Source organism: Callionymus lyra, chromosome 13 (assembly GCF_982586985.1).
Source record: "Callionymus lyra chromosome 13, fCalLyr1.hap1.1, whole genome shotgun sequence".
Classification (NCBI taxonomy): domain Eukaryota; kingdom Metazoa; phylum Chordata; class Actinopteri; order Syngnathiformes; family Callionymidae; genus Callionymus; species Callionymus lyra.
Window position 1 is genome coordinate 25,319,645 of NC_141830.1, and position 27,499 is coordinate 25,347,143.

The following is a 27,499-nucleotide window of genomic DNA, read 5'->3' on the forward strand; positions in this document are numbered from 1 at the left end:
GAAGACCCCCCTCCTCATCCCCCGCTTTCTTCTTCTATGTCCCATGAAGAGGCTAATTACCATGTTCTGTGGACGAGCCATTGAGGTTTGATTTGATTTGAAGGCAGCAAAGAGACGAAGATAGAGGAGGAGGGGGAAAACAAGACCCTAAAATGAATCCTCTTTTGTCTCTGCTGCTGTGACACAAGGAGCAACATCACGTTCATGAGAAGATATTTAGATCCGACAAAATCACCAATGTTTTTAACTCATTATTTTCCCCTTCATACAAATCCATTCATCAACTCTTACTTTGAAAATGTTTTGTAAACTTTTACCATCTTTTTTTTACAAAGCATCATGTTTACTTCAAGGTCCTTTTGTAAGAAGGAACTTCCACAGTTCAGCTACATTGTTGCTTCTCTCTGGCTGAACAAACCATACTGCGGGAACAAAGTGAAATGCATTACAATGTAGTAATGCAGGTTGTACTTACTGACCTGAAACCAGTTTTAAGTTCATGAGACTGTGTAGTACTACTCCATGAGAATTTGTATTATTACTCTGTAAGGCTTGGTAGTACTACTCAATGAGAATTTGTATTGTTACTATGTATGGCTTGGTAGTACTACTCTATGAGAATATTTATTGTTACTACGTGAGGCTCTGTTGTATTACTCCATGAGAATTTGTAGTGTTACTCTGTAAGGCCTGGTAGTACTACTCTATGAGAATATTTATTGTTACTACGTGAGGCTCTGTTGTATTACTCCATGAGAATTGTTAGTGTTACTCTGTAAGGCCTGGTAGTACTACCCCATGAGAATTTGTATTGTTGCTCCGTGAGGCTCTGTTGTATTACTCCATGAGAATTCATAGTATTACTTCGTCATGCTTTATAGTATTATTCCTTGAGAATTTGTAGTGTAACTCTGCCAGGCTTTGTAGTATTACTCCATGAGATTTTGTTGTGTTACTCCGTGAGGCTTTGAGGTATTACACCATGAGAATTTGTTGTGTAACTCCGTCAGGCTCTGTAGTATTACCCCATGAGAATTCATAGTGTTACTCCATAAGGCTTTGTAGTATTACTCCGCCAGGCTCCGCAGTATATATGAACATAGACATGTTCATTGATATTGTGCCTTGTAATCCAGTGGAATTAATATTCCTTTATTTAATTTTACATTTCGGAAATATTTAAAAAAAACTATTTTCCTATTATCAACGAAGCTCAAACACATTAATACAGATAAGTTATTGTTTAAAGTGGTATTTCTTGTTTATTTCGTATCACGAGGGAATAAAAAGTCCCGGAGTAGAATATGCTAATGACCCTTTTAGGCTCCACGGGTTGAAAGAGAAAAGTCTGAGGTATAAATTGTAGCTGACCTAGATATACGTCCCCAAACTGGCTCGCTGATGAAAACTAAAATGTGAAGAGTCGTAACGTTTAGGATGGAAATATTCTGATTGACTGACATTCATTTCATTTTTTACCTTCCCTAAAAGGCACTTGTCCGTCATGTGTGATGTGTTTTGTGACCTTTGTGTTTTGGGCGTGGTGTAGCAGTGTAGAAAAGTAATTTAATACGTTTATCTGTAATTAGTCGTCTTTTTCTGTCCGATTGCTGGTCCAGGTCTGAATGGGAAAGTGGGTAGCGCAAAGGGGGTTGGGGGTGAATGTCAGAGCTGGATGGGTAGCCGGGTGGGTGTGGGTCTTTTGAAGCCTGCACTTCTCTTCCTCACCATCGAGCAAGGGAATGGTCTGAGGCAGCTGTCACTTAACATGTGAATGTTTCGAGGGCAGGGTCTTTAGAAAAACTCTTTGCCCCCCTCAGTCTCCCCATTTTTTCAAGCCGGAGCAGGCGTACGGACGATTCAGTTGGACTCAGAGGAGGGGCTTCGTGGTAGGACAAGGGGAGAAAGGGTCGCCCGGGTAGGTAAATGGGACACTTGCCTGTTACGGGAAGACCCCGGTGGAAGTGTCGCCCCCTTACGTGGAGTTGACCTGCATGAGAAAAAGCTGCTCTTGGCCTGGGAACTGTGGGATAATAACCGTCGGAATACATTGTCTCCATTTTGGGCGCACTATCCTTGTCGGCGGCGTTAACAAGGAAGAAATTCCTCGATCACAGCTCAGCACAACAAAGAAGAAAGGGAGAGAGGAGCAGAGCTGGTGGGAGGAGAAGTGAAGTGAGGGGAGGGGGATGCACTGCCAGAGGAGAGCAGGACATTGTTTGCCGGTGACTGTGGGCAACGGAGAAGCATGAGTTATCAGGGCATGTGTGATTTTGTTTAGTGTGTTTGTGTTGAAGACAGAATGTGTCTGAGTGTGCGGAGCCCCCGGTTGGGTGTTGGAACTAAAGCCATTCAAAGGATGCTCAAACAAAGATTTTTTTTTTCCCCTTGCTCTGCTTTTTTTGAATGGTGATTGAGGCCGGATTCCTTTACTCATGCCGTTGGACTCTGCTTCAGGGTAAGTGTGATTGAAAGCTAGCCGCCAAAAAACGGCCCCTGAGACAGGGCGTACAATTTTAGTTGTGGAATGATCTGGAATGAAGTTTTGGACAAGAGATGCTCCTTAACTTTTTTTTTTTTCCTATATTCACTTGATGAGCAACATGTGAATAAGTGATCCATTTCATGTGAGTATATATACTTCAGTTTTTCTTCTATTCTACCTGAAACCAAAATTGGACAAAGCCTCCTGCTGTCAGTCTAGGCTCTCTAGGAAGCATCATCATCATCATGAGCTGTTTCCGCTCTAAGATGTTATGGGTCTCCTGGGTGAATGCACAGCTGCCATCCTTGATTAGGGACCACTTCCATGATTACCACTTCAGGTCTCCACGTAACAGGAGACCCCCCCACCCAAACATCTTTAAGAGGCTCCCTTGTTTAGATCTTAATTCAACCAGAGAAACCAGTAGATGTTTCTTGGATTGTACATTGAAATCCTGTTGCACTTTATATTTATACAATTCAACCAAGAGCTCAGATGGGGTTGGTCTGGATAAGGGGCTACTTTTACCAGGTAATGGAAGGGTAACGTCATCTGTAACATGAGTTGAAATGATGGATCCCATCACAGCTTATTGGTAAAGACAAGGAGCGTTTGTATCTATTTTCAAATACCGACGTATAGTCTGCCTCATTTTGTCGTCCTGCTTGAGAGTGAAATCATAACTGTGTGATTTAGCGATCGGCTGCACATGCAGAGCAGAAGAGGCACGCCCTCGCCGTTGAATTTTTTAAGGCGTGTTTTTAAGCCACAGCCTCCCCATTAAGTGGGGCAGTGATGTGAGTTAACCTGGTAATTATCGATCCGAAACACAGCCCTTTTTTTTGTCCGAGACATCACTCTGTGATCTTACTTCATGCTCCCTAGAGGCTTCCCCGACTACCTCATCTGCTGCGAGGAGACCGGGTGTGAGTAATCACTTGCCTAATGCTCTCTTCATATCCAACCTCTTGTTTTTTACAACGTCTGTCTCCTTATATCTGCTCAATCTTTACTCTACATTTGAAGGTGACTCATTTATACCCTCGTCTGCAGACTCTTTGTTTCTCATCTCTAGCCTGGATAAAGTTGCCTGCTCAGCAGAATCATCCATTAAGAGTGCAGTCACAAGGTGTTTTTTGGGGGGCTGTCCAAAGCTATAAAAACAGTTTTGGTCAGTGGGCAAACCAAATTGGTTCTTTGTTGATCCATATTTCCATATTGCGATCCCCCGCAGAGCTTTAGACACCAAGCATGACCTCAGTTGACCTAGAACCGACTCCAACAGGAACCCTTCCTGGGATGCCCCGATGGGCTCATCTCGGCTCCTACTGACCAGGCAAATTGCATTCACCTTTAGCCCTGCTGTCAAAACAGTCACTGGGTCTAGCTGAAGGAGGATGATACAGTCTGAGATCATCACTGTCGATCTATGAAGAGGGGGTTTGATAAAAATGATATAGATTCAACTGATATAATCTTCATAAGGTCATTTTTTATTTTCTCTTGACATCATTAAATCCTACTTTTTCCTTTCACCACCACCCACTTGGCCGATCCCAAGAGTAACAAGGGGGTGTCTGGATTTTTATGGCTGTCATATCTGTTTGGATCCTTAATGGGCTTTGTAGAACCGAGGGCTGGCGAGATGCCACTGGGTTCAGTTGCCAAAATCGACAGTGGGATCCCCCACAAGCCTGTCACATTGATTTGTATGCTCAGAATATTTGGGTTGGGGATACACGATGGTGGGTTGTTGCAAGAGCGCTAAAGAAAGACAAAAGCAGAGGACATCCTGCTATCTCTGCTGTAGTTCTGGTCAAGGTCACGGGCAGGGCTAGCATGGGATTTCTAATCTGGCGTGAAAAGGAATTCAGCACAATGCGAACAGAAAATACTGGGCCTTCAAATAAAACCTATTACATATAATTTCAAGGTCCAAATACATTATCGAAGGATTTTTAACTTCTTTTAATAGCAGCATTTTACTTGATGAGATATGATGTTGATGACCCAAAGCCCCATTTGTCTTATTTTAGGTAGCTGAAGGAGATTCTGCATGCATGGCTGAGAGCCCTCACCCCACTCATTATCTCACGAGCCTCTGGGCTGAACGATTATGGGTAACCTCATAAGTCGACCCAGCTGCCTGGGCCAGAAGTCCAAGCATGTGAGGACGGACGAGGGCTTTCTGAAGGAGTGCTACCAGCGGCCCAAAGAGTGGCAGCTGCCTGAAAAGCATGCAGAGGATACGAGCAAGGAAAGAGAGGTGCAGAAGGACCAGGAAGAAGAAGAAGAGGAGGTCGATCCCAGGAGGGAGGAGGCTCACACGCCTATTTCTGATAAACATCTCCCAAGTTCCCCAGCGTCCACGATCAGGAGCACCAGCACTCTGGACAATGCCTGGCAAAGCTCACCATCCCCAATAAAGACTTCACGAAATGGGACCTTAACTCGGAGGACAATCCCTTCGGAGTACGCGAGATCTCCACTGGCGCTCCCGGACAAGTGCAGCTCGGACAGACGAGCGAGTTACCAGAGGAGAGACTCCCGAGAGGGCAGCCCTTGGTCCTGGAAGACGGTGGCGTCACGAGAGGTCACCGAGGTGACCGAGGTGACGGAGACCGTCGTGACGGAAATTGTGGAAGTTACAGAGTACCCATCAGGAAATAAGGGAGGAGATCCGATTGTCACGAGAACCGTTAGAATCCTGAATGGCGTTGCTGAGGAACTCGCTGAGGTTGATAACCACTTAAACTCACCACCTTATCTCATCCATCCATTTCCATCTCACCCTTACAACGTAGGACTCTCACAACTAGACTAGTCGCACTTTTGTTGTCTGTCATTATGTGATGTTGAGAGCGGATTCACAACTTGGATATAACAATTTGTTTGCTTACTCTTTAGCTTCAAAATGATGGACACTCGAGCTCAGACCAGGATTCCTGTGTGGAGAAACGGAAGGTGAGGCTTTTTAGTTAAAACCCAAACCTTGTGTTATCTCTGAGTTATGATGACCAGGTGGCCGAAAACAAATGCGTTTGTGTCATCCCTTGTGTTGTCTCTGGGTCTAGGTGAACGACCTCCATGGCTTCCATAAATACATAAGCAGTGGTTCAGGTCATTCATTTTGAGCCAGGGACAACACAAGGGATACCAACTTCAACTGAGAAAAATCTCTAAACTTAGGAAAATGTTGTCACAACATGATCTGGAGCTTGTAATCCATGCGTTTGTGTCTTCTCACCTGGACTATTGTAACAGTTTGTTTTCATGTCTTAACAAGAAGGAGCTGTCTCGCCTGAAGTTTATACAGAACTCTGCAGCGAGAATTCTGACCCGCTCTAGTAGAAGAACTCCGAGCCTTAAAACTCTTCACTGGCTTCCAGTTTCTTTCAGGATCAACTTTAAAATTCTGGTTCTTACTTTCAGATCTATTCATGGTCAGGCTCCTCCTTAAATCAGTGATCTGATCAGCCTTTCACCCCAGCTCGGGCTCTGAGGTCTGTGGATCAGAATCTACTTATGGTTCCACGCACACGGTTCAGGACCAAAGGAGAGAAATCCTTCCAGGCTGTTGCTCCTAAGCTTTGGAACGATCTTACTCTCTCTTTGTGCTTGATGGAGTCTACTGACTCCTTTAAGAAACATCTTAAGACGTTTTTATTTGTTCAGGCTTTTCCTTGATGTGTTATTATCTTGCCCTTTAAAGTTTATACTTTATTGAATATTGTTTTGATTGTTTAAGCTCTTTGTGACACTGGTCTAGAAAAGCGCTATATAAATAAAAATTACTTACTTACTTACAAGGGTTAGCCTAAACTATGAATTAAGCCCTATTCGCACAGATTAGTTTTACCTGTGGACCTTTGGTGATTTGAAAATGACCAACTCTGTGTTATTTTACCTACATTTGCACGGAATAACCCATGTCTGTAAAACAGTCATATAGACATATATAGACATAACCTATAGATACAGATCTAAAAAGGTGCGCAATTACTGACCGACATGGCACATTCGCAAATAAATCTCAGAAATTCTCCGCAATTATTGCAAATAGCCTTTGGTCGACAGGTAATACATATCTCGTGCGAATCGGGCTTTAGTCTCTCCTAACTGATGTCTGATTTTAGGGCAAAAGGCCGTTGCTGGCGTTGGGGGATTCCTCGGTGGATCCTGACACATTTCTCCAAAACCTGGAGGCCCTGCATACGTGGGTGTGTGAAATAGAGGAGCTGACTGCAAATCAGAAACCACCATCTTCCGAGGTCAAAGTGGTGAAAGCTCAGCTTCAGGAACAAAAGGTTTGTTTTATTATCATCATCACCTTGTGTTCTGAAGGTACACCTGTGAGGTGGAGGGTCATGAAAGTAGCTCAACTGCCTCTTTATCTGGTGAAGTTCCCTCTCTGTGAGTGGGTGGTGTCGGCCTCAACAATGAGAGTCCGTGGGTTTTGCTTAAACGTCTCCTCGAGGCCTGTGAAATCAGGCAGCCTACTCACCTTTCAGCTGTGATCACAAGCATTGTGTCGAATGAGGTGGAACCTCTTGACAAAGGAGACTCGACATACGAGACGCTGCTTCCTCGACACTGACACCAAGAATAAAATAAACATGAATGGGGCGTTGATGAGCTTTAATGCGTACAAACTTACGTACAAATACATAGAAGTTTGAAGAGGAAACGTGATTTTGTGGTCGTCAATGATGCTGCAGTCTGTTTAGCATCAAAACGCAGAAGGGGTTTCTGGTTAGAATACATTTGTCACACATGTTTTTATTCACATGTGGTAGCATGGATCTACACGCTACATTAAATGAGACCCAAGAAATGTGCGAAAGTTAATTTTTCCTATCTTAAAATTGTTAATTCAAATTTTGTTATATTGTCAATTCCTGCATCCATGAAAGTGGCAGTAGAATGAACATATAACATATTCATTTAAATCTATACATATTTTCTAACCACACTTTCATTAGTTATTTCTATTGTTTTTTCCTGGGTCTCTTCTTAATATTCTCCCTTCTTCCGTGTTTGGCACTTTTCACGCCGCTCACTGTTGAACGCATACAAACAAAAAATACATCAAAACGTGCGCCTTGATTGACTTGTCCTGCTATTGTTTTTCTCACCAGAATAATAATAAATATTCGACTCTTTTGTAGCTTCCTTAGATTTTTTTCGTCACGGGCCAAAGCACACAGCAACACTCTCGCGTTTTCCCTGGCGGGGAATTGTCTAGTTCATTTTATTATTACAAATATGCACTTGATAGAATGTATTATTTAAGAAAACTATAATTTCTTGTTAAAATATTGATCATTATATATTAGTTTAATGTTTTAAAATAAAGTCTTTGCCCAGCTTTTAATATATTTATTTATTTTTGGCAGATCATTCACATTTTTAATAATGTCAATGATAATTGCTTCATCCCAAAAATTTAAATGAGCACAAATATAACATTTTTAATGTCACACAATAGTTTTATATAAAAACAAAACACCACAAAATGTCGATGCTAACTGGTAAATACTGTGAAAAAAAACCCCATTGCTCATGATTGTCTGTGATAATGTTATCAATTTATCAAGATAAAGAAGCTTTTATTCTGAAGTTCTGAATGGAGATCACTCTTGGGCTCTTACACTTAATATTTTCAGTGCACAAGTGCGTCCCAATGAGCAGTGTTCAAAAATGAAGAGCACAATAAGCACTCAATCAGCCAGAAAAATTGAGTGTGGATCGATGGACACTTTCCACCCTCAGCGTCCTGCATCTTAGTGATGTAGATGAAGCTAAACTGAAGCTACGTCACTGATGACGCGTCTTCGCAGCAGATACCGACGTAAATGTTTGAGAAAACATAATTCTTACCACAAAACAACACAACAACAATAGTAACACAATGAAACACAACTTAATCACTTGTTTCAATTGGTTAAAAGTGTTGTCAAGTGTCGGTGATAGTGTTTCAACGACTGGTTACAATCAGAGTTAAAAAGTAGTAGAAGAAGAAACTGTCGAGTCATTTCCTGTTAGTGTGTAGCAGCTCAGTTTGAGACAGTACTACACTGTTGAAATATGTGCACTGTCTAGACTAGCTCTTTCCTCCTCAGCAAATATGTCTCTCCCAAAAAAGTGTTGACACCCCTGACCCGGTTCATAAAAAGTTTGACCTCAATAAAGTTAAACTAACTAGTATTACTTACTTTCTTACTGTAATATACCGATTAAATCTCTCTCCAATTTCTGCGCAGCTCCTGTTGCGCCTCTTGACAGATCGCCGTCGCAGCATGGACGCGATGAAGGCGGAGGGTCCCCGGCTAGTGGAGGCCCACCCAGGAGACGAGGGGGAAAGGGCAAAGGTCAAGCTCTGCGCTCTCCAACAGAAGTGGCAGTCGCTGCAGCAGGAGGCCGAGCAAAGGTCAGACACTTTGGATCACTTTCTTTTGATTGGACGGCGCATTCACGGATGATGTCTGGACTCAGGAGGGCCGGTCTGGAGCTGATCCTGCCCAGGGCTCAGGTCTTTCAGCAGGGTGTGGACGATCTGCAGCAGTGGCTCATGTCCGTGGAGCAAACACTGGCCGAGCTCCGGAGCGCAGAGCGAGTGATGCTGCGTCTCTCAGAGGCTACACATCGAGCCAAGGTTTGAACCGAAGTCACTCATTTTGACGGTGATGAAGATTTTAACTTGACTCTTAGACGGTGGTCGAAGAGATTCAGGTGCGAACCACAGAGCTGGGAAACATCCAGAGCACAGGTCGAACACTGATGGAAGCACTTTCAGGTAACATGGAGGGGAATGATGGAAAATGATTCATTGCTGTTGTTGTGTTGGGACTTAATGTTGTTGTGTTGTGACTTATTGTTGTTGTTTTGTGGCTTCATGTTGTTGTGTTGTGACTTATTGTTGTTGTTTTGTGGCTTCATGTTGTTGTGTTGTGACTTATTGTTGTTGTTTTGTGGCTTATTGTTGTTGTGTTATGACTTCATGTTTTTGTGTTGTGGCCTAATGTAGTCGTGTTGTGACTCAATGTTTTTGTGTTGTGGCTTTTGCAAATGTTTTGTGGCTTAATGTTGTTATGTTGTGGCTTAATGCTGTTGTGGCTTTTGTAAATGTGTTGTGGCTTAATGTTGTTGTGCTGTGGCTTAATTAGTTTGTGTTGTGGTTTTTGCAAATGTGTTGTAGCTTAATGTTGTTGTGTTGTGGCTTAATGCTGTTGTGGCTTTTGCAAATGTGTTGTGGCTTGATGCTGTTGTGTTGTGACTTAATGTATTTGTGTTGTGGCTTAATGTTGTTGTGTTGTGGCTTTTGCAAATGTGTTGTGGCTTAATGTTGTTGTGTTGTGGCTTTATTAGTTTGTGTTGTGGTTTTTGAAAATGTGTTGTGGCTTAATGTTGTTGTGTTGTGGATTTTGCAAATGTGTTGTGGCTTAATGTTGTTTTTTTTGTGGCTCAATGTTATTATATTGTGGCTTCATGTTGTTGTGTTGTTGGCTCGTCCTTCATTAATGATCTCAATGCTGGTCTCGACTGTGCGACGACTTCTTCCAGAGGAGGAGGCTCAGCAGGTCCAGGAGAAGTTGGACGCTCTTCGTATCCGTTGTTCTGTGCTGAACCTGAGCAGCCTGGACGTCCTGCAGAGGCTGGATCAGGCCCTGGAAGCCTCCAGTCGCTGCACCTCCAGCCAGGAGGACCTGCACCTGTGGCTGGGACGCATCGAGAGGGAACTCCTGGGACCTTCGGCTGGAGATGCTGGTCTCTGCGCGGCCGAGAGACAGAGGGTAACGTTGACCACTGAAGCTTCATGAAGTCTTGAGTCCAACCATGACGTCCACAGCTGGAACAAGCTGTGCTGAAAGAAAACGCCTGGTTCAAAGTAACGTCTCGAAACCTGGAGAAGTTAAAAACCATCGACCTGGATCCAATGTTTATATCAGAGCAACTAAACGAGCAGAAGGTTGGAGTTGTGTGTTTGTGTTACCTAGTGTTCAACACAATTTGAGTGATTTTATGAATTGATTTCAAGATCTTGGCCGTGGAGATTCTTCAACATCGCTTCAACATCGAGAAGATGATGAAGATCTCGGAAATATTATCGACGTACAGCGATGAAGAATCTGTCAGCCTGCAGGTCGACAACACAACACAACACAACATTAAAACATAACACAACACCATCAAGACACAACATTGAGCCACAACAAAACAACATTAAACAACACAACACCATCAAGACACAACATTGAGCCACAACAAAACAACATTAAAACAACACAACACCATTAAGACACAACAAAACACCATTAAGACACAACATTGAGCCACAACACAACAACATTAAAACAACACAACACCATTAAGACACAACACAAAAACATTGAGCCACAACACAACACAATCAAGGCACAACACAACAACATTTAGCCACAACACAACAACATTAAGCCACAACACAACAACATTTAAACACAACACAACAACATTAAGCAACAACACAACAACATTAAAATATAACACAACACCATTAAGACACAACATTGAGCCACAACACAACAAACGTAAGCCACAATACAAAAACATTAAAAGAACACAACAACATAAAGCCACAACACAACAACATTAAAACAACACAACAGCATTAAGCCACAACACAACAACATTTGAAAATCCCTGAGTTATATGTTTCATAACTTCAGGTTCTACGAATTGGTGCAAAGCCCTCTAACTGCTTCTCTACTGGTGGCGTGGACTCGAGGATAAACCAGTAGCGAAGCAGTTAGAGGGCGAAGCACCAAATGACGTAGAACCTTCCACAGCGTTTCATTTATGTTTGACGTTAATATTTCCTGCAATCTCTCGCAGACGCCACTGGAGGCGCTGCAGGAACACTGCAACATCACATCTGCCACCAACTCCCACGTGGTGCTGCAGCTGGAACACGCTCAGTCGCTTCTCCTGCAGTTCTCGGAGGGTCACGCCGAGGTCACTCCCTGGCTGGACGAAACTCAGGCCTTGATTGGTCAACTCTCGCTGAGCACCATAAGCTACGAGGCGTTCAGGGAACAACAAGATCTTTTACAGGTGAGGAGAGACAAATGGATGTTTTTTTAAGAGGAACGATATGAAGGAAAAGTTAATTGAGGTTAATAAGGATCGTTAAGAATCAGATAATTTTTTTAAACGTGCATTTTGTGATTTTTTAACAGAGAAAGACAAGAAAAAAAATCAAGCTGAAAAAAAAGTTTTGATCAAATACGTAAATGACAAAAATTGGAATTAGTTTTTTCTTGGTCCAAAAAGGTGTTTATCTTCAAATATTACTGACCAAATGTTCTTATTTTTATTCAAGAAACTCAATTTCAAAAGAAGGTGTGTCCAAAAGTTTATGTGATTATATGTTTTATATTGTAACGTTTGACCTGGTATTTTCTTTTATGATAAGAAAATATGTACTTATATCAAGTCACTTAAGTATTATTAATACATGTCTTTGTCTTATAGATTCTATGAAGGATAAACAAAATGATTATAAATAAATAAACGTATAAATGCATTTTTAAGAAACGTATAAATAAAAAAATAAATTACTTTTAATTTTATTGTTTGTCAAGTTACTTCTGCAAAAGTTATTTTTTAACATTTCAACTTTGATGTATTTGTACATTTAATTATTGATTTATGTTTTTATTAATTTTCCTTTTTTTTCTACGAAGTTTTTCTACTTCCAATCGTCTTGAATTCACTTTATTATTGAACATTTCCAAGGTCAACTGAACGTCATTCTTGAAGCAGTGGTAAATTAATCTATATATGAACATTTGTATACTTGAGTTTACTTATTTATATTGTGATATATTTTTTATTCATTTTCATTTATTGTCCTTAATAACATTATTTTGTTATACGCCTTCACAAAAAATAGACACTTTATTTTTCTTTTATCTGTTTGAAACAACAACAACAAAAATCCCAGAGGACTCGTTTGTCTCGTCACGTTCGTCTGTATCGTAACGAACTCGCGGTCGCGACTGAATGTGTTTTTTTTTCCTGGACAGGGCCTCAGGGAGTCGACAGCTGAGCACAGACCTCTGATCTCACGCTTGTGCTCTCTAGCGAAGCGCTTGTCAGAACTCAACCCTCTTCAGGGAGAGACGTTCGGTCAGAAAGCTGCAGACGCCGAGGAGCGACATGCAGCCGTCAAGGAGCGAGTCAAGGAGACGGCCAAACTCCTGGAGGAGTCGCTTCCTCGCTTCGCACAGGTGACTCTCAACCATGAACCCAGTTTCTCAAAGTGTTTCTTAACTTCTTCTACATTCCTGCTGCAGCTGAACGAGAGGATGGTCGTGATCCGGGAGAGCCTGGAGCGCCTTGGCAGCCACTTACGGACGTCCACGCCGCTGCAGGGCCTCACCCCGAGGATCCAGGAGAGGCTGCACGACAACAAGCACACTCTGGCGGAGGTGTCCAAGCTGGAGCTAGGAGTGAGGAGCGTCCAGAGGCAGGCGGAGGAGCTGCTCGCCAACACTCGGGCGGCCGGAGACGGATCCATGGGAACAGGTGCGATGAAGTATAAGATGAGTTTTGATTTGTGTCATTAAATATTGCATAACACTTATTCAGCAATACATAACATATATACATGTCTATATAGACAAAAATACGTTTTACTACGTACACATAATAACTAGGGTTAAGTGTATTGTGTGACATGACATGTTAAAAAAACAAACAATTTGTGGCCACGAAATACTACGTCATGGAATACTAAGTCATGACTACTAAATACTATGTCTTTGCTATGAAATACTAAGTTGTTAGTACGAAATACTAAGTCGTTGCTATGGAATACTAAGTTGTGACTACGAAATACTAAGTCGTGACTACGAAATACTTAGTCGTGGCTAAGAAATACTAAGTTGTGGCTTCTAAATACTAAATCGTGGCTATGAAATGCTAAGCCATGGCAATGAAATACTACATCATGGCCACAAATTACTAAGTTGTGACTATGAAATACTAAGCTGTGACTAGGAAATACTAAGCTGTGACTACGAAATACTAAGTTGTGAATTCGAGATAATAAGTTGTGACTACCAAATACTAAGTTGTGACTATGAAATACTACATCATGGCCACAAATTACTAAATTGTGACTACAAAATACTAAGTCATGACTACTAAATACTATGTCTTTGCTATGAAATACGAAGTTGTTACTACGAAATACTAAGTCGTTGCTATGGAATACTAAGTTGTGACTACGAAATACTAAGTCGTTGCTATGAAATACTAAGTCATGACTACGAAATACTAAGTCGTGACTACGAAATACTTAGTCGTGGCTAAGAAATACTAAGTTGTGGCTTCTAAATACTAAATCGTGGCTATGAAATACTAAGCCATGGCAATGAAATACTACATCATGGCCACAAATTACTAACTCATACTAAGTCGTGTTTTCAAAATACTTTTGAACTCTGAAGTCAAAGGCTCGTCTTCTCCATCACAGCCATCAAAGAACAAGTGTCCAGTCTCTCTCAGTTGTGGGTCGAGACGGAGACTCAGGCCCGGGACAGAGAGTCTTGGCTGCTTAAGCTCTTGGATCTGGCCGCCAAGTTCTGGAGCGACGTCGGCGACATCTCGGCCTCCCTGAGCGACGCTCAGCAGGCGGTCCTGGATCTGAAAGCAAGTTCAACGGACTCGGACACGATTCGACAGAGTCTGGAAACCATGCAGGTGAAACATATGGAAATAGTTTACAGCTGAATAAGAAACATTTAATACTTACTCTTTTTACTCTTTTCTCAAATGAGCTCCAAATATTTACATGTTTATTTAAATTATTTTCTTGTAACAAGTTTTTAATCGTGACCTTTTGGTAAATATTAAGTCTTCCTGTCGTTCAAAAAAATATATATATGTACACTGTATAATAATCCCTTTTTTATGGAGCCCTGGACATGACATGGTAAAAAAAAATCTATTTGTGGCCAAGAAATACTACGTCATGACTAAAAAATACTAAGTCGTTGCTACGATATGCTAAGTTGTGACTACGAAATGCTAAATCTTTTCTATGAAATAATAAATTGTGGCTATTAGGTAATTATGTTGTGGCCATGAAATAGTAAGTTGTGGCTTAAAAATACTAAGTTGTGACTAAGAAATACTGAGTCGTGGCTAAGAAGTACTAAGTCGTGGCTTCAAAATACTAAGTCGTGGATACGAAATACTAAATATTTGCTATGAAATACCAAGTTGTGGCTATGAGGAAATTATTTTGTGGCCACGAAATACTAATACCATTTGTCCTTGAATTTTCAATTTTATTAATTTTATCTGTGTTCGCTGTGCAATACGTGACACTCAGTGATTGTATATAAATACTCAAGTACTGCACATGTATTTGTGTATTTTGTGATTGACACAAACAAACATAGAAAGACTTCACTTATTCACGATATAGTATATATACCTCTTAACAAGTAAACTTGTATTTCTGAAATATATATATATATATATATATATATATATATATATATATATATATATATATATATGTGTATATACACTGTATATATGGCCAGCTCCTTCAGTGGCAGGCTCAGGCACCCCCAGTGTAGGACGGAGCGTTATAGAAGGTCCTTCATCCCAACTGGTGTCAGGATATTTAACTCTCTACTTTAAATATCCTGATGCTAATCCGTAGTGTGTTTTTCCTCTCGTGTGTTTTATTTTATTTTTTACTTTTTTTTTTATTTTATTTTTTTTATTTTATTCTATTGTATTTTGTTAATAGTGTTACATTTCTAATTTTGTAAATAATTGTATATTTTTAAGATCTTTTTTATTTATTTTGTATTATCTCTTTTATTTCTATTTTTTTCCTTGCACTTAATTTTTTTCAAACTGCGCTGTTGTAAAAGTGTGTTTCCCCTCTGGGGATGAATAAAGCTTTTCTATTCTATTCTATATATATTTCAGAAATACAAGTTTACTTGTTAAGAGCTATGCAAAATAAATTCAAAATACACACACAAAAAATACAATAAAATAAATAAAGTTACAATTCTTAACATAGAAAACTATTTAACCTCTCATATATAAAAACTATATATTTTACTTAAAACCTGTGTCGTTTTGTGATATAATTTAGTACTTTGAGAAGTTTGTTGTGCGTGCCTCTTGTCTTGACACTTTTATATATAGTTGGATATAGTAATACATAGTATTAGAGTTAGAACTACCATAACAAATCTTTAATATCAGTCAGAAACGGAGAAGGAGAGAAAAAAAATATATATGACAGTCTTTTACACGCAATATTTTGAGCCAAATAATTCTGTATAATCATGTTAATTTCCCTTCAAACAACCATGTATATCAATGTCAAGTGTGTATTGTGTTGGATTTCTTGGTCTACTTTGCTAAACATGTGTTTGTTGGTCAGACTCTGCGAGAAGACATCGACGGTCTGCAGGTGGATCTGGACACTCTGGGTGTTCTGGGGATGGACCTGATGTCAGCGTGTGGAGACACGGACAAACCGGACGTGACGAAGAGTCTGGACGAAGTAAGAGACTCATGTTCCGATGTCGTACATCAATACGCTGACGTCGTGTTGCTTTTCTTGAAGCTTTATTGCACCTGGAACAACTTGAGCAAACTGTGGACGGAATGTCACAAAAATCTGGAGGATTCTCTGGAGACGTCGTTGCAATATCAAGACACGATGCAGGTGAGAAAATGAACATAGTCAGCATAGAGAGCAGGGGTCTCAGACTTGTTTGTGTTCAACTTAATTACACTTCAGTTTACACGGAGGTGTGTCCACAAAATACTAAGTTGTGGTTCTGAAATACTAAGTTGTGGCTAGGAAATACTAAGTAGTGGCTTCAAAATACTAAGTCATGGCTTCGAAATACTAAGTCGTGGCTTCAAAATACTAAGTCATGGCTACGAAATACTAAGTCATGGCTACGAAATACTAAGAAGTGGCTTCAAAATACTAAGTCGTGGTTCTGAACTACTTAGTCGTGGCCTCAAAATACTAAGTCATGGCTTCGAAATACTAAGTCGTGGCTTCAAAATACTAAGTCATGGCTACGAAATACTAAGAAGTGGCTTCAAAATACTAAGTCGTGATTCTGAAATACTAAGTCGTGGCTTAAAAATACTAAGTCGTGGCTTCAAAATACTAAGTCGTGGCTACGAAATACTAAGTAGTGGCTTCAAAATACTAAGTCGTGGTTCTGAACTACTAAGTCGTGGCCTAAAAATACTAAGTTGTGGCTTCGAAAAACTAAGTCTTGGTTCTGAAATACTAAGTGGTGGCCTTATAAGACCAAGTTGTGGCTTCGAAATACTTAGTAGGGGCTTTAAAATACTAAGTTGTGGTTCTGAAATACTAAGTCGTGGCCTCAAAATACTTAGTTGTGGCTTCGAAATACTAAGTAGTGGCTTCAAAATACTAAGCCGTGGTTCTGAAATACTAAGTCATGGTTTCAAAATACTAAGTCGTGGCTACGAAATACTAAGTAGTGGCTTCAAAATACTAAGTTGTGGTTCTGAAATACTAATTCGTGGCCTCAAAATACTAAGTTGTGGCTTCGAAATACTAAGTAGTGGCTTCAAAATACTAAGCCGTGGTTCTGAAATACTAAGTCATGGTTTCAAAATACTAAGTCGTGACTACGAAATACTAAGTAGTGGCTTCAAATTACTAAGTGGTGGTTCTGAACTACTAAGTTGTGGCATCAAAATACTAAGTTGTGGCTTCAAAATACTAAGCCGTGGTTCTGAAATACTAAGTCATGGTTTCAAAATACTAAGTCGTGGCTACGAAATACTAAGTAGTGGCTTCAAAATACTAAGTTGTGGTTCTGAAATACTAATTCGTGGCCTCAAAATACTAAGTTGTGGCTTCGAAATACTAAGTAGTGGCTTCAAAATACTAAGCCGTGGTTCTGAAATACTAAGTCATGGTTTCAAAATACTAAGTCGTGACTACGAAATACTAAGTAGTGGCTTCAAATTACTAAGTGGTGGTTCTGAACTACTAAGTTGTGGCATCAAAATACTAAGTTGTGGCTTCGAAATACTAAGTCGTGGTTCTGAAATACTATGTCTTGGCCTCAAAATACTAAGTTGTGGTTTCGAAATACTTAGTAGGGGCTTTAAAATACTAAGTCGTGGTTCTGAAATACTAAGTTGTGGCCTCAAAATACTAAGTTGTGGTTCTGAAATACTAAGTAGAGGCTTCAAAATACTAAGTCGTGGTTCTGAACTACTAAGTTGTGGCCTCAGAATACTAAATTGAGGCCACAACTTATTTATTTCAAAGACCTTCAGAATAAACTGCTAAAGATTCTCTCAACACTGATCGATCCCCGGTCTTGTGTGTTTAGCAATAATTCATGATTTTGTTTTTTAACGACAGGGTTTGTTTGAGTGGTTGAAGTCGGCCGAGCTGAGGTCCGAGGAGGAGTTCATGGTTGGAACCGACCTGGAGTCGGTCAAAGAGCAGCTTCGAGACCTGAAGGTAAAACTTGTCCAGTTGGTTTTTCTGCCCTGGGTCAAACCTTTTTTTGTCCAGGAATTCAAGAGGGAACTTTACCAGAAGAAGATAGACATGGAGAGTCAGAACCATCGCTTCACGTGTCGACTCTCTCCCGGTTCCGAGCGCTCGGGCTCGGTTTCTCCTCTGTGTGACTTTCGGCAACGATGGGATGATCTGGAGTCGGAAACTGTGACTCGGCAGGTACGACAACTAACCTGTGGATGATTCTCACGATCCATCTTTCCTTTAGTGTTTACTTTTAGAGAAGTTCTTGATCAATTTATGCACGATAGACACTTATTTACGTCATAGAGTTTCAACTACTTTGAAGAAGAACGTCAGAAATGTTCATGAATTGAACATTTCAAATGTTATTGATTTTTTTTTTACACATAGTTTTATATTAAAATGAGTCAAAAATAAATGTTCTAATTTTAATATTTTGTAATCATGGCCTCATTTAATTTAAAATAAAATAAAAATCTAGTAATTTATAAATAAATACATTTATTTGAAAACATTTTATATTATAATTACAATTATTTCATTTGATACGATTTTAAATTCTAGCCTTTTCAATTTAATGTTAAAATATTAATATAATAGTTACACCAGACAGTGCTGAATGAGTACCGATTTAAATAGTACATTGACATGTTTTTAAACCTTTATTTTCTATTTTTTTTCATTTAATTTAATATATTCCATTGATCGAACATTCAGCCAATTATGCGATTGCGTGACAAATGAGAAGCATTCGCTCGGTACTCGTTTGGTTCTGTCTGGAGGCTCTTTGATACCAACATTTTTGTATTCGATTTAAAATACTACAAATGGAAAAATATTGAGTTGAGAACATGAATATTTGAATTATTAAAATTTGAATATCAAAAACAATGTGTAGGGAAACACACATTTTTGATAATATTCATTTTTTTTAAATCAAATAATTACATTTATCAAATGTATTGAATTTAATTCCAATTAATAATAATTCAACCTTAAATTATAGAAATAATTAAATTAAACTAATCAAAAAATAAATAAATCAATATTTAAAAAAAACTCAAAAATTCAAGGGACCAACATTTCAAATTTAATCGATTTTAATTTTGCCTAAATCTGTAGATGTTCTTTTTTTTAAGTAATTTACTATAAAATTCAGTTTAGTATAAAAAACATTTGTCAAGTTATTGTGTCTTCACGTGAAAATCCCTGAGTTATGATCATAATCTCAGGTTCTACGTTTTGGTGCTCGCCCTCTAACCGCTTCGCTATTGGTTTTCCCCCGAGGCACCAATATGAATACGCGAGCACCAAATGAAGTAGAACTGATGTTTCCTGGTGGAACATTTCTGATCTTGATTAACTTGTCAACGACCATCGTTTGAATGAACTCATACATGTTTGAACTTCCTGGTCCCGCAGCACCAGCTGGAGTGCGCTCTGCTGGGTCTGGGTCAGTTCCAGAACACGCTGGACGAGCTTCACACGTGGTTGTCCAGAACCGCCGAGCAACTGCAGCGAGGTTCACACGTCGGTGTCGACCTGCAGGCCTGTGAGATCGAGCTGGCCAAACACAAGGTCAGAACCTGAACATTGTTGAGATGAATTAATAATAATAATAATAATAATAATAATGTCTTTTAAATTTTACATAAAAATGTTGGTATATAGTGTCAACATTTTTTAAATGATTCTATGAATTTTTTTTTTTTTTCTAAATGTTGTTATTTAAGCAAAGAATTAGTTAAAAAAATATTTTTATTAAAAAAAATGTAATTTTAAAAGTGGAATTTGTTTTTAATAAATACTTATATTCAATCATTTGTATATCGTAAATAATTAAAAATGCATTTTTTAAGTTTATGTTTTTATTAAATATCAAGGCAACAAATTAAAACATTTTAAACGTTAAACTATTATTATTATTGTTTGTTGTTGTTACTATTTATAATGGTTATTGTTGTTATAATTTTGATCATTATTATTATTGGTGTTGTTATTACTTTATTATTGTTGTTTGTGTTTTTTATTATGTGTATAATTTTTAGTGTTATTATTTAGTTATTTATGTTGTTTACTTGTTATGTTGTTTTATTATCCATTTTTTAAGGTAAAAAGAGTAACACTCTTTGTGTTTTTTTCAAATATACCTATTTTTTTCATAAATAAATTATTAGCCACATTTTTTTAATTAATTCAACTGTTCAATATAAAATTATTTAATTAAATGTTTTTTTATGCTTTAAAAACAACAACAATATTTCAACTCAATAATTCAAAGTTAGAAATTCAATAATGAAACTGATGCACTTGTGTGTCTATATACAGTGCCTTGCGAAAGTATTCGGCCCCCTTGAACCTTTCAACATTTCGCCACATTCCAGGCTTCAAACATAAAGATATAAAATTTTAATTTTTTGTCATGAATCAACAACAAGTGGGACACAATCGTGAAGTGGAACGAAATTTATTGGATAATTTAAACTTTTTTAACAAATAAAAAACTGAAAAGTGGGGCGTGCAATATTATTCGGCCCCCTTGCGCTAATACTTTGTAGCGCCACCTTTTGCTGCAATTCCAGCTGCAAGTCTCTTGAGGTCTCTATCAGTTTTGCACATCGAGAGACTGGAATTCTTGCCCATTCTTCCTTGCAAAACAGCTGGAGCTCAGTGAGGTTGGATGGAGAGCGTTTGTGAACAGCAGTCTTCAGCGCTTTCCACAGATTCTCGATTGGATTCAGGTCTGGACTTTGACTTGGCCATTCTAACACCAGGATACGTCTATTTGTGAACCATTCCATTGTAGATTTGGCTTTATGTTTTGGATCATTGTCCTGTTGGAAGATAAATCTCCGTCCCAGTCTCAGGTCTTTTGCAGACTCCAACAGGTTTTCTTCCAGAATGGTCCTGTATTTGGCTCCATCCATCTTCCCATCAATTTTAGCCATCTTCCCTGTCCCTGCTGAAGAAAAGCAGGCCCAAACCATGAGGCTGCCACCACCATGTTTGACAGTGTTGATGGTGTGTTCAGGGTGATGAGCTGTGTTGCTTTTACGCCAAACATATCGTTTTGCATTGTGGCCAAAAAGTTCGATTTTGGTTTCATCTGACCAGAGCACCTTCTTCCACATGTTTGGTGTGTCTCCCAGGTGGCTTGTGGCAAACTTTAAACAAGACTTTTTATGGATATCTTTGAGAAATGGCTTTCTTCTTGCCACTCTTCCATAAAGGCCAGATTTGTGCAGTGCACGACTGATTGTTGTCCTATGGACAGACTCTCCCACCTCAGCTGGAGTTATCTGCAGTTCATCCAGAGTGATCATGGGCCTCTTGGCTGCATCTCTGATCAGTCTTCTCCTTGTTTGAGATGAAAGTTTGGAGGGACGGCCGGGTCTTGGTAGATTTGCAGTGGTCTGATACTCCTTCCATTTCAATATAATTGCTTGCACAGTGCTCCTTGAGATGTTTAAAGCTTGGGAAATCTTTTTGTATCCAAATCCGGCTTTAAACTTCTCCACAACAGTATCTCGGACCTGCCTGGTGTGTTCCTTTGTCTTCATGGTTCTCTCTGCGCTTTAAACAGAACCCTGAGACTATCAAAGAGCAGGTGCATTTATACGGAGACTTGATTACACACAGGTGCATTCTATTTATCATCATCAGTCATTTAGGACAACATTGGATCATTCAAAGATCCTCACTGAACTTCTGGAGTGAGTTTGCTGCACTGAAAGTAAAGGGGCCGAATAATATTGCACGCCCCACTTTTCAGTTTTTTATTTGTTAAAAAAGTTTAAATTATCCAATAAATTTCGTTCCACTTCACGATTGTGTCCCACTTGTTGTTGATTCATGACAAAAAATTAAAATTTTATATCTTTATGTTTGAAGCCTGAAATGTGGCGAAATGTTGAAAGGTTCAAGGGGGCCGAATACTTTCGCAAGGCACTGTATATATATATATATATATATATATATATATAAATATATATATATATATATATATATATATATATATATATATATATATATATATACAGTATATATATATATTTATATTAATATTTTATGGTTGTGGAGAGACATGTAAGAAATGATAGTCGACTAATTCACTCTTTCGACACCAGGTTCTGAGGAACGACGTCATGTCTCACGTCCGCACTGTGGAGTCTTTGAACAAGGCTGGCAGGGACCTGCTGGAGGTCGGGTCCGGCGACAGCCCACACGGCCTACAGTCAAGGCTGGAGCAGCTGAACCAGAGCTGGGAGTTTGTTCGCTGCGAGACGGAGCGTTTTCAACTGCAGCTGGAAAACAGACTGAGCCAGGTAACGTTAGTTACACATAGTAACATGTTACATACATGTTACATACAGTAACATGTCATCCAAAAGAAGGATTTATCTTCAAAAATTCATTGTATATTTGAGATATTTCTACAGTTTTATCTAATATTGTTGCACTTGACGCCAGATCTATGGAAGAATATCTATTGAACTTAATAATTGATTGTTTCTATATTGAAAACATGTTTTATCATTTATATTGAAAGGAGGAACATCGTTTTAATTATTGAATTTTTAAATGTTATGTATTTAAAAAATTCAATAAATCCAATTTATTTTCACATAGAGTTTGATATTACGTTGAATTTAAAAGGCTACACGTTATAAATATATATATGTATTTTTTTATTATTTCCAATTTACCAATGATTGAATTCAAGTATTAAATAAAAACTAATTCCACCTTTGAAATAGAAATTATTGAATTCGATGCTTAAAAAACAACATAAAATATTCATAAAATGATTTCAAAATTTTGGGACAATTATAGCAACATTGTTTTAATCAAATTTAAAAGGCAATGATTACAAATTAATACATTTAATGAACTACAGAGTCACTTTATTGATCGGTTACGTGATCGTCGCATGATTGTATGAAAGTTGGATCCAGTAGCTCGGTGCTCTGTTGTTTTTGTCTGGTGACACATTTTTATATAGAATCAAAACAAATATTATTGAATTAAAAAAAAAAAATGTAATTGAATTATTGGAAACAGAATATGGAACTAATAATAAGTTAAAACAAGTCATTAAAAATATTTGATTTGAAAAAATATATATTATTAAAATAAATGAAGAAATTCAATTTAACATTCTGATGATTTTGAAGAAATTTTGATGAAAGTATTTTAAAACAAAAAAAAATATTTCCAACTCTTCATTATAAAAACTATTGAATTCCATGATTAAAATAAATATTAATAATTATGCTAAATAATAGTTATAAGCATTTCAATACAAAAAAAGATATAATGTTAAACTCAACTATTGAGTGTTCTGATGACGCTGATGTTAAAAAAAAAAAACTTTCTATTTCAATTCAAATGTCGGATTATCATCATATTATTGTCATATTATTATCAGATTATTGTCGGATTATCGTCCAAATAATTCCAGCTCTTGTAATGGAAATGTATTACTTTGGGAAAACATGTTTTTTCGTCATCATTGTGTTTGTGTTTCCAGGTTCAAGACGTCACGATAGAGATCCAGGATCTTCTCCAGTGGCTTGAAAACACCGACGTGCGACTGTCTTCGTCCAGGACCATGTGGGGGATGCCGGACTCGGCCTTGGAACGACTCAACGCTCACCTGGTGAGAACCTTTGAATCCGTGAGATGGTAAAAAACAAAAGTCATCAACTTGAAGTTTGTCCTGACAGGAGCTCTGCAGTGACATGGAATCCAAGCTTCACACCTTCCATGACGTGAAGAATGCCACCTACAGGATGCTGGAGGGAAGTAACGTGGTGAGAGGATCCAACACGGAGCACAGTCTGAAGGTTCTCGAGCAGAGATGGACGTCTGTGAACAACAAAGTCCAGGAGCGGAAGGTTGTTTCTTCAGATCCTTCAAGTTCTCTCCTTTATTTCAATAGTCTTTCTTCTTGTAGGTCAAACTCCTGAGAGGACTGAATCTGGCCAAAGAATTCCACAGCAACGTCCAGGATCTTCTCACCAGGATGACCAAGTTCGAGGACTCCATGGCTCTTCTCTCGGCTCCCAGCTTCGTCCTGGACTCAGTTTGTGCTCAGATCCAAGACCATAAAGTAGGTTGTCCAGGAGACCTCGTCGTCCTCGTCGTTATCGACCGCCACAACCGTCTCTGCCCGCAGACGCTGGTGAACCAGGTGAAGGACTTCGAGGAGAAGAAGACCACGGTGGAGAACGCGGGGTGTCAGCTGACCGAGCTGAGCAGGAAAGAAGACTGTGATGTCATCCACAACTTCATCATCACCGTCCAGGACCGAGTCCAGAAGCTGCAGCAGAGCATTTTGGACCGAGGCAGGAAGCTGGAGTCGGCCCGGAAGAATGCTCGCCAGGTGAGTCCGGTCGCTGCAGGTCCGGGTCAGACACACTGAGGCCCTGGAGCGGCTCCTTTTGTTTTATTAAAAAAAATGAAAAAAAGAAATAATAAAAAATGCAGATTTGTGTCAATAAAAACAATACTTTTAATTGAGAAAAAGTTGTCCGGATATAAAAAAAAAAAGCTTCAATAGTAAAAAAAATTTAATTTAATAGAAATATTTGTTGCTTCAATTAAAACATTATACGTTAAATCAAACGAAAAGTTGCTTCAATGAGAAAAATAAATGCAATAAAACAAATGTTAATCAGAAGAAAGTCTGCTTCAATAAAAAGAAGTATATACATTTTAAAAAAAGAGAAAAAAAGAGAAACAAAATAATATATAAAAAGCTGATTCAGTGAAAAGAAAAATCAATGTAGACGTTTTGTGTGAGTTTAAACAATCTTTTATATTGAAAAAAAGTTGCCTTAATACTAAAAAGATGTCAAAAAAGTTTCTTCAAATGAAAAAAAGACTTAAAAATATTAGTTCCTTCAATCAAGAATTGTATGTTAAATCAAAATAAAAAAATAAAAAATCAAGTTTCTTCAATTGAAGAAGAAAATTGCTTCAATAAAATGAATGTGAATCAAAAGAAAATTAGCTTTAATAATTTTTTTTAATTTCAATTAAAAAAAAATAAATACAACAAACGGTGCTTCAATCTAACATAATATTTTCAAATCGAAAATAGTTGCTTGGATATAAAAAAAAGTTGCTTCATATGAACAAAAAACTTAACTTAACAATAATAATTGTTCCTTCAAACAAAAACTATCAAAAGAAAACAAAAAAATTCTGTTTCTTGTTTCCGTCTCCAGTTCAACGAGTCGTGGCGTCTCCTCGTGGACTGGATGAAGGAAGTGGAACAAACTCTGGACACTCACAAAGAAATCGCACAAACCCACGAGGAGATCAAGCGGCAACTGTCCGAGCAGAAGGTGACGGGTTCGAATCCCTGCGTGTCCTTCAAGAGTCTGATCGCGTGATTGATTGACAGGAGTTCCAGAAGCTGCTGCGGCTGAAGAGGCTGATGTACGAGGCCACGACGAAGAGCGGTCGAGGCCTTCACGAGAGAGCTCAGAGCGCTCAGGACAAGCAGCGTCTGGAGGAGCTTCTGGCCGAGCTCAAGGACATGTGGGACACGGTCAGCGGGAAGTCCATGGAGAGGTACTGGAGTCTGGTCTGGTCTCCTGTGAGTGTGTGTGTGACGGCGAGTGTGTGTGTGTGTGTGTGAGCAGACAACACAAGCTGGAGGAGGCGCTGCTCTTCTCCGGGAGGTTCACGGACGCTCTGCAGGCTCTCAACGACTGGCTGTACCGGGCGGAGCCTCAGCTCGCCGAGGACGTCCCCGTGAGAGGAGACGTGGACCTGGTCAACAACCTGGTGGACAAACACAAGGTCAGACGTGAAGAGTTGCATGCTGGGAATTAACGCCTCCACGACATGGAAGAGAATCTTATCAGGAGTTTAAGCCTGTAAAAACAAAAATATTAAAAGTATTATTAGTAGTATAAAACAGTTATTAATGGAATTATATCGGTGTCATCACAATATTGTTGAGTTTAACAATTCAATCATAGAAACTTTTATTTTATTTCATTCTATTTAATTTTTCATTTTACTTTATTTTAATTTTTTATTTTAAATTTAACATTATTTTATTTTTATTATTTTATTTAATTGATTTATTATTTGATTTACATTTTTTTTAAAATATTTTTTTATTATATTTTATATTGAATGTTTGAATTTAACATTTCAATCATAGAAACTTTTATTTTATTTCATTCTATTTTATCTTTCATTTTACTTTATTTTTATTTTATATTATTTTATTTATTATTATTTTATTTAATGGATTTATTCTTTAATTTAAATCTTTTTTTATATTTTTTATTGTATTTTATATTGAATGTTTAAATTTAACATTTCAATCATATACACTTTTATTTTATTTCATTCTATTTTTTTTCATCTTTTACGTTTAATTTAACTTTTAGTTTTTTAATTTAATGTTTTTATTTAATTGATTATTTTTTATTTAATTGATTAATTCTTTGATTTTAAATTTTATTTTATTTGTTATTGAATGTTTGAATTCAACATTTAAATCATAGAAACTTTTATTTTATTTATATATAAATAAATATATAATATATATAAAGAAATCCACTTTAACCTTATAAAAAAAATGTTTTCAAAGTTTGATTTATTTTACATTTAAAGATGGAGAAAAATAAAAAATAAAAAAGTTGAAGATTGTCAACGTGTTCCTCGTCCCCTAAGGCGTTCCAGAAGGAGTTGGGCAAACGCGCCGGATGCATCCGGACACTGAAGCGATCCGTGAGAGACGTGACCCGGAGCAGCTCGGCCGACGCCCACTGGCTGCAGCAGCAGATGGAGGAGCTGGAGACAAGATGGGAGGAAGTTTGCAAACTGTCTGTCAGCAAACAAGACCGACTGGAGGCTGCTTTGCTGCAGGTGACGCCACAAACTTCATTTGTGACGCCACACACTTCATTTGTGACGCCACACACTTCATTTGTGACGCTACACACTTCATTTGTGACGCCACACACTTCATACGTGACGCCACACACTTCATACGTGACGCCACACACTTCATTTGTGACGCCACACACTTCATACGTGACGCCACACACTTCATTTGTGACGCCACACACTTTATTTGTGACGCCACACACTTCATTTGTGACGCCACACACTTCATTTGTGACGCCACACACTTCATTTGTGACGCCACACACTTCATTTGTGACGCCACACACTTCATTTGTGACTCCACACACTTCATATGTGACGCCACACACTTCATACGTGACTCCACACACTTCATACGTGACGCCACACACTTCATACGTGACGCCACACACTTCATACGTGACGCCACACACTTCATACGTGACGCCACACACTTCATACGTGACTCCACACACTTCATACGTGACGCCACACACTTCATACGTGACGCCACACACTTCTTACGTGACGCCACACACTTC

At 38.6% G+C, this 27,499-nt stretch overlaps 1 protein-coding gene across 1 annotated transcript in view; it reads left to right on the plus strand.

Annotated features, from left to right (window-relative positions):
- The first annotated feature begins 1,893 nt into the window (after positions 1-1,893).
- macf1b (microtubule actin crosslinking factor 1b) overlaps positions 1,894-27,499 on the plus strand; it is a 52,987-nt gene continuing 27,381 nt past the window's right edge. The window contains exons 1-28 of the mRNA XM_087805175.1: positions 1,894-2,458; positions 4,522-5,222; positions 5,393-5,449; positions 6,622-6,792; positions 8,749-8,915; positions 8,981-9,140; positions 9,197-9,281; positions 10,049-10,278; positions 10,335-10,454; positions 10,524-10,628; positions 11,360-11,578; positions 12,553-12,756; positions 12,823-13,054; positions 14,007-14,233; positions 15,948-16,070; positions 16,134-16,235; positions 17,937-18,038; positions 18,093-18,257; positions 19,485-19,640; positions 22,190-22,387; positions 23,593-23,721; positions 23,789-23,959; positions 24,019-24,174; positions 24,241-24,447; positions 25,295-25,414; positions 25,474-25,643; positions 25,715-25,874; positions 26,763-26,957. Coding sequence (XP_087661301.1) covers positions 4,602-5,222; positions 5,393-5,449; positions 6,622-6,792; positions 8,749-8,915; positions 8,981-9,140; positions 9,197-9,281; positions 10,049-10,278; positions 10,335-10,454; positions 10,524-10,628; positions 11,360-11,578; positions 12,553-12,756; positions 12,823-13,054; positions 14,007-14,233; positions 15,948-16,070; positions 16,134-16,235; positions 17,937-18,038; positions 18,093-18,257; positions 19,485-19,640; positions 22,190-22,387; positions 23,593-23,721; positions 23,789-23,959; positions 24,019-24,174; positions 24,241-24,447; positions 25,295-25,414; positions 25,474-25,643; positions 25,715-25,874; positions 26,763-26,957 — 4,752 coding nt within the window. The 5' untranslated portion in view covers positions 1,894-2,458; positions 4,522-4,601. The remainder of the gene's footprint in view (positions 2,459-4,521; positions 5,223-5,392; positions 5,450-6,621; positions 6,793-8,748; positions 8,916-8,980; positions 9,141-9,196; positions 9,282-10,048; positions 10,279-10,334; positions 10,455-10,523; positions 10,629-11,359; positions 11,579-12,552; positions 12,757-12,822; positions 13,055-14,006; positions 14,234-15,947; positions 16,071-16,133; positions 16,236-17,936; positions 18,039-18,092; positions 18,258-19,484; positions 19,641-22,189; positions 22,388-23,592; positions 23,722-23,788; positions 23,960-24,018; positions 24,175-24,240; positions 24,448-25,294; positions 25,415-25,473; positions 25,644-25,714; positions 25,875-26,762; positions 26,958-27,499) is intronic.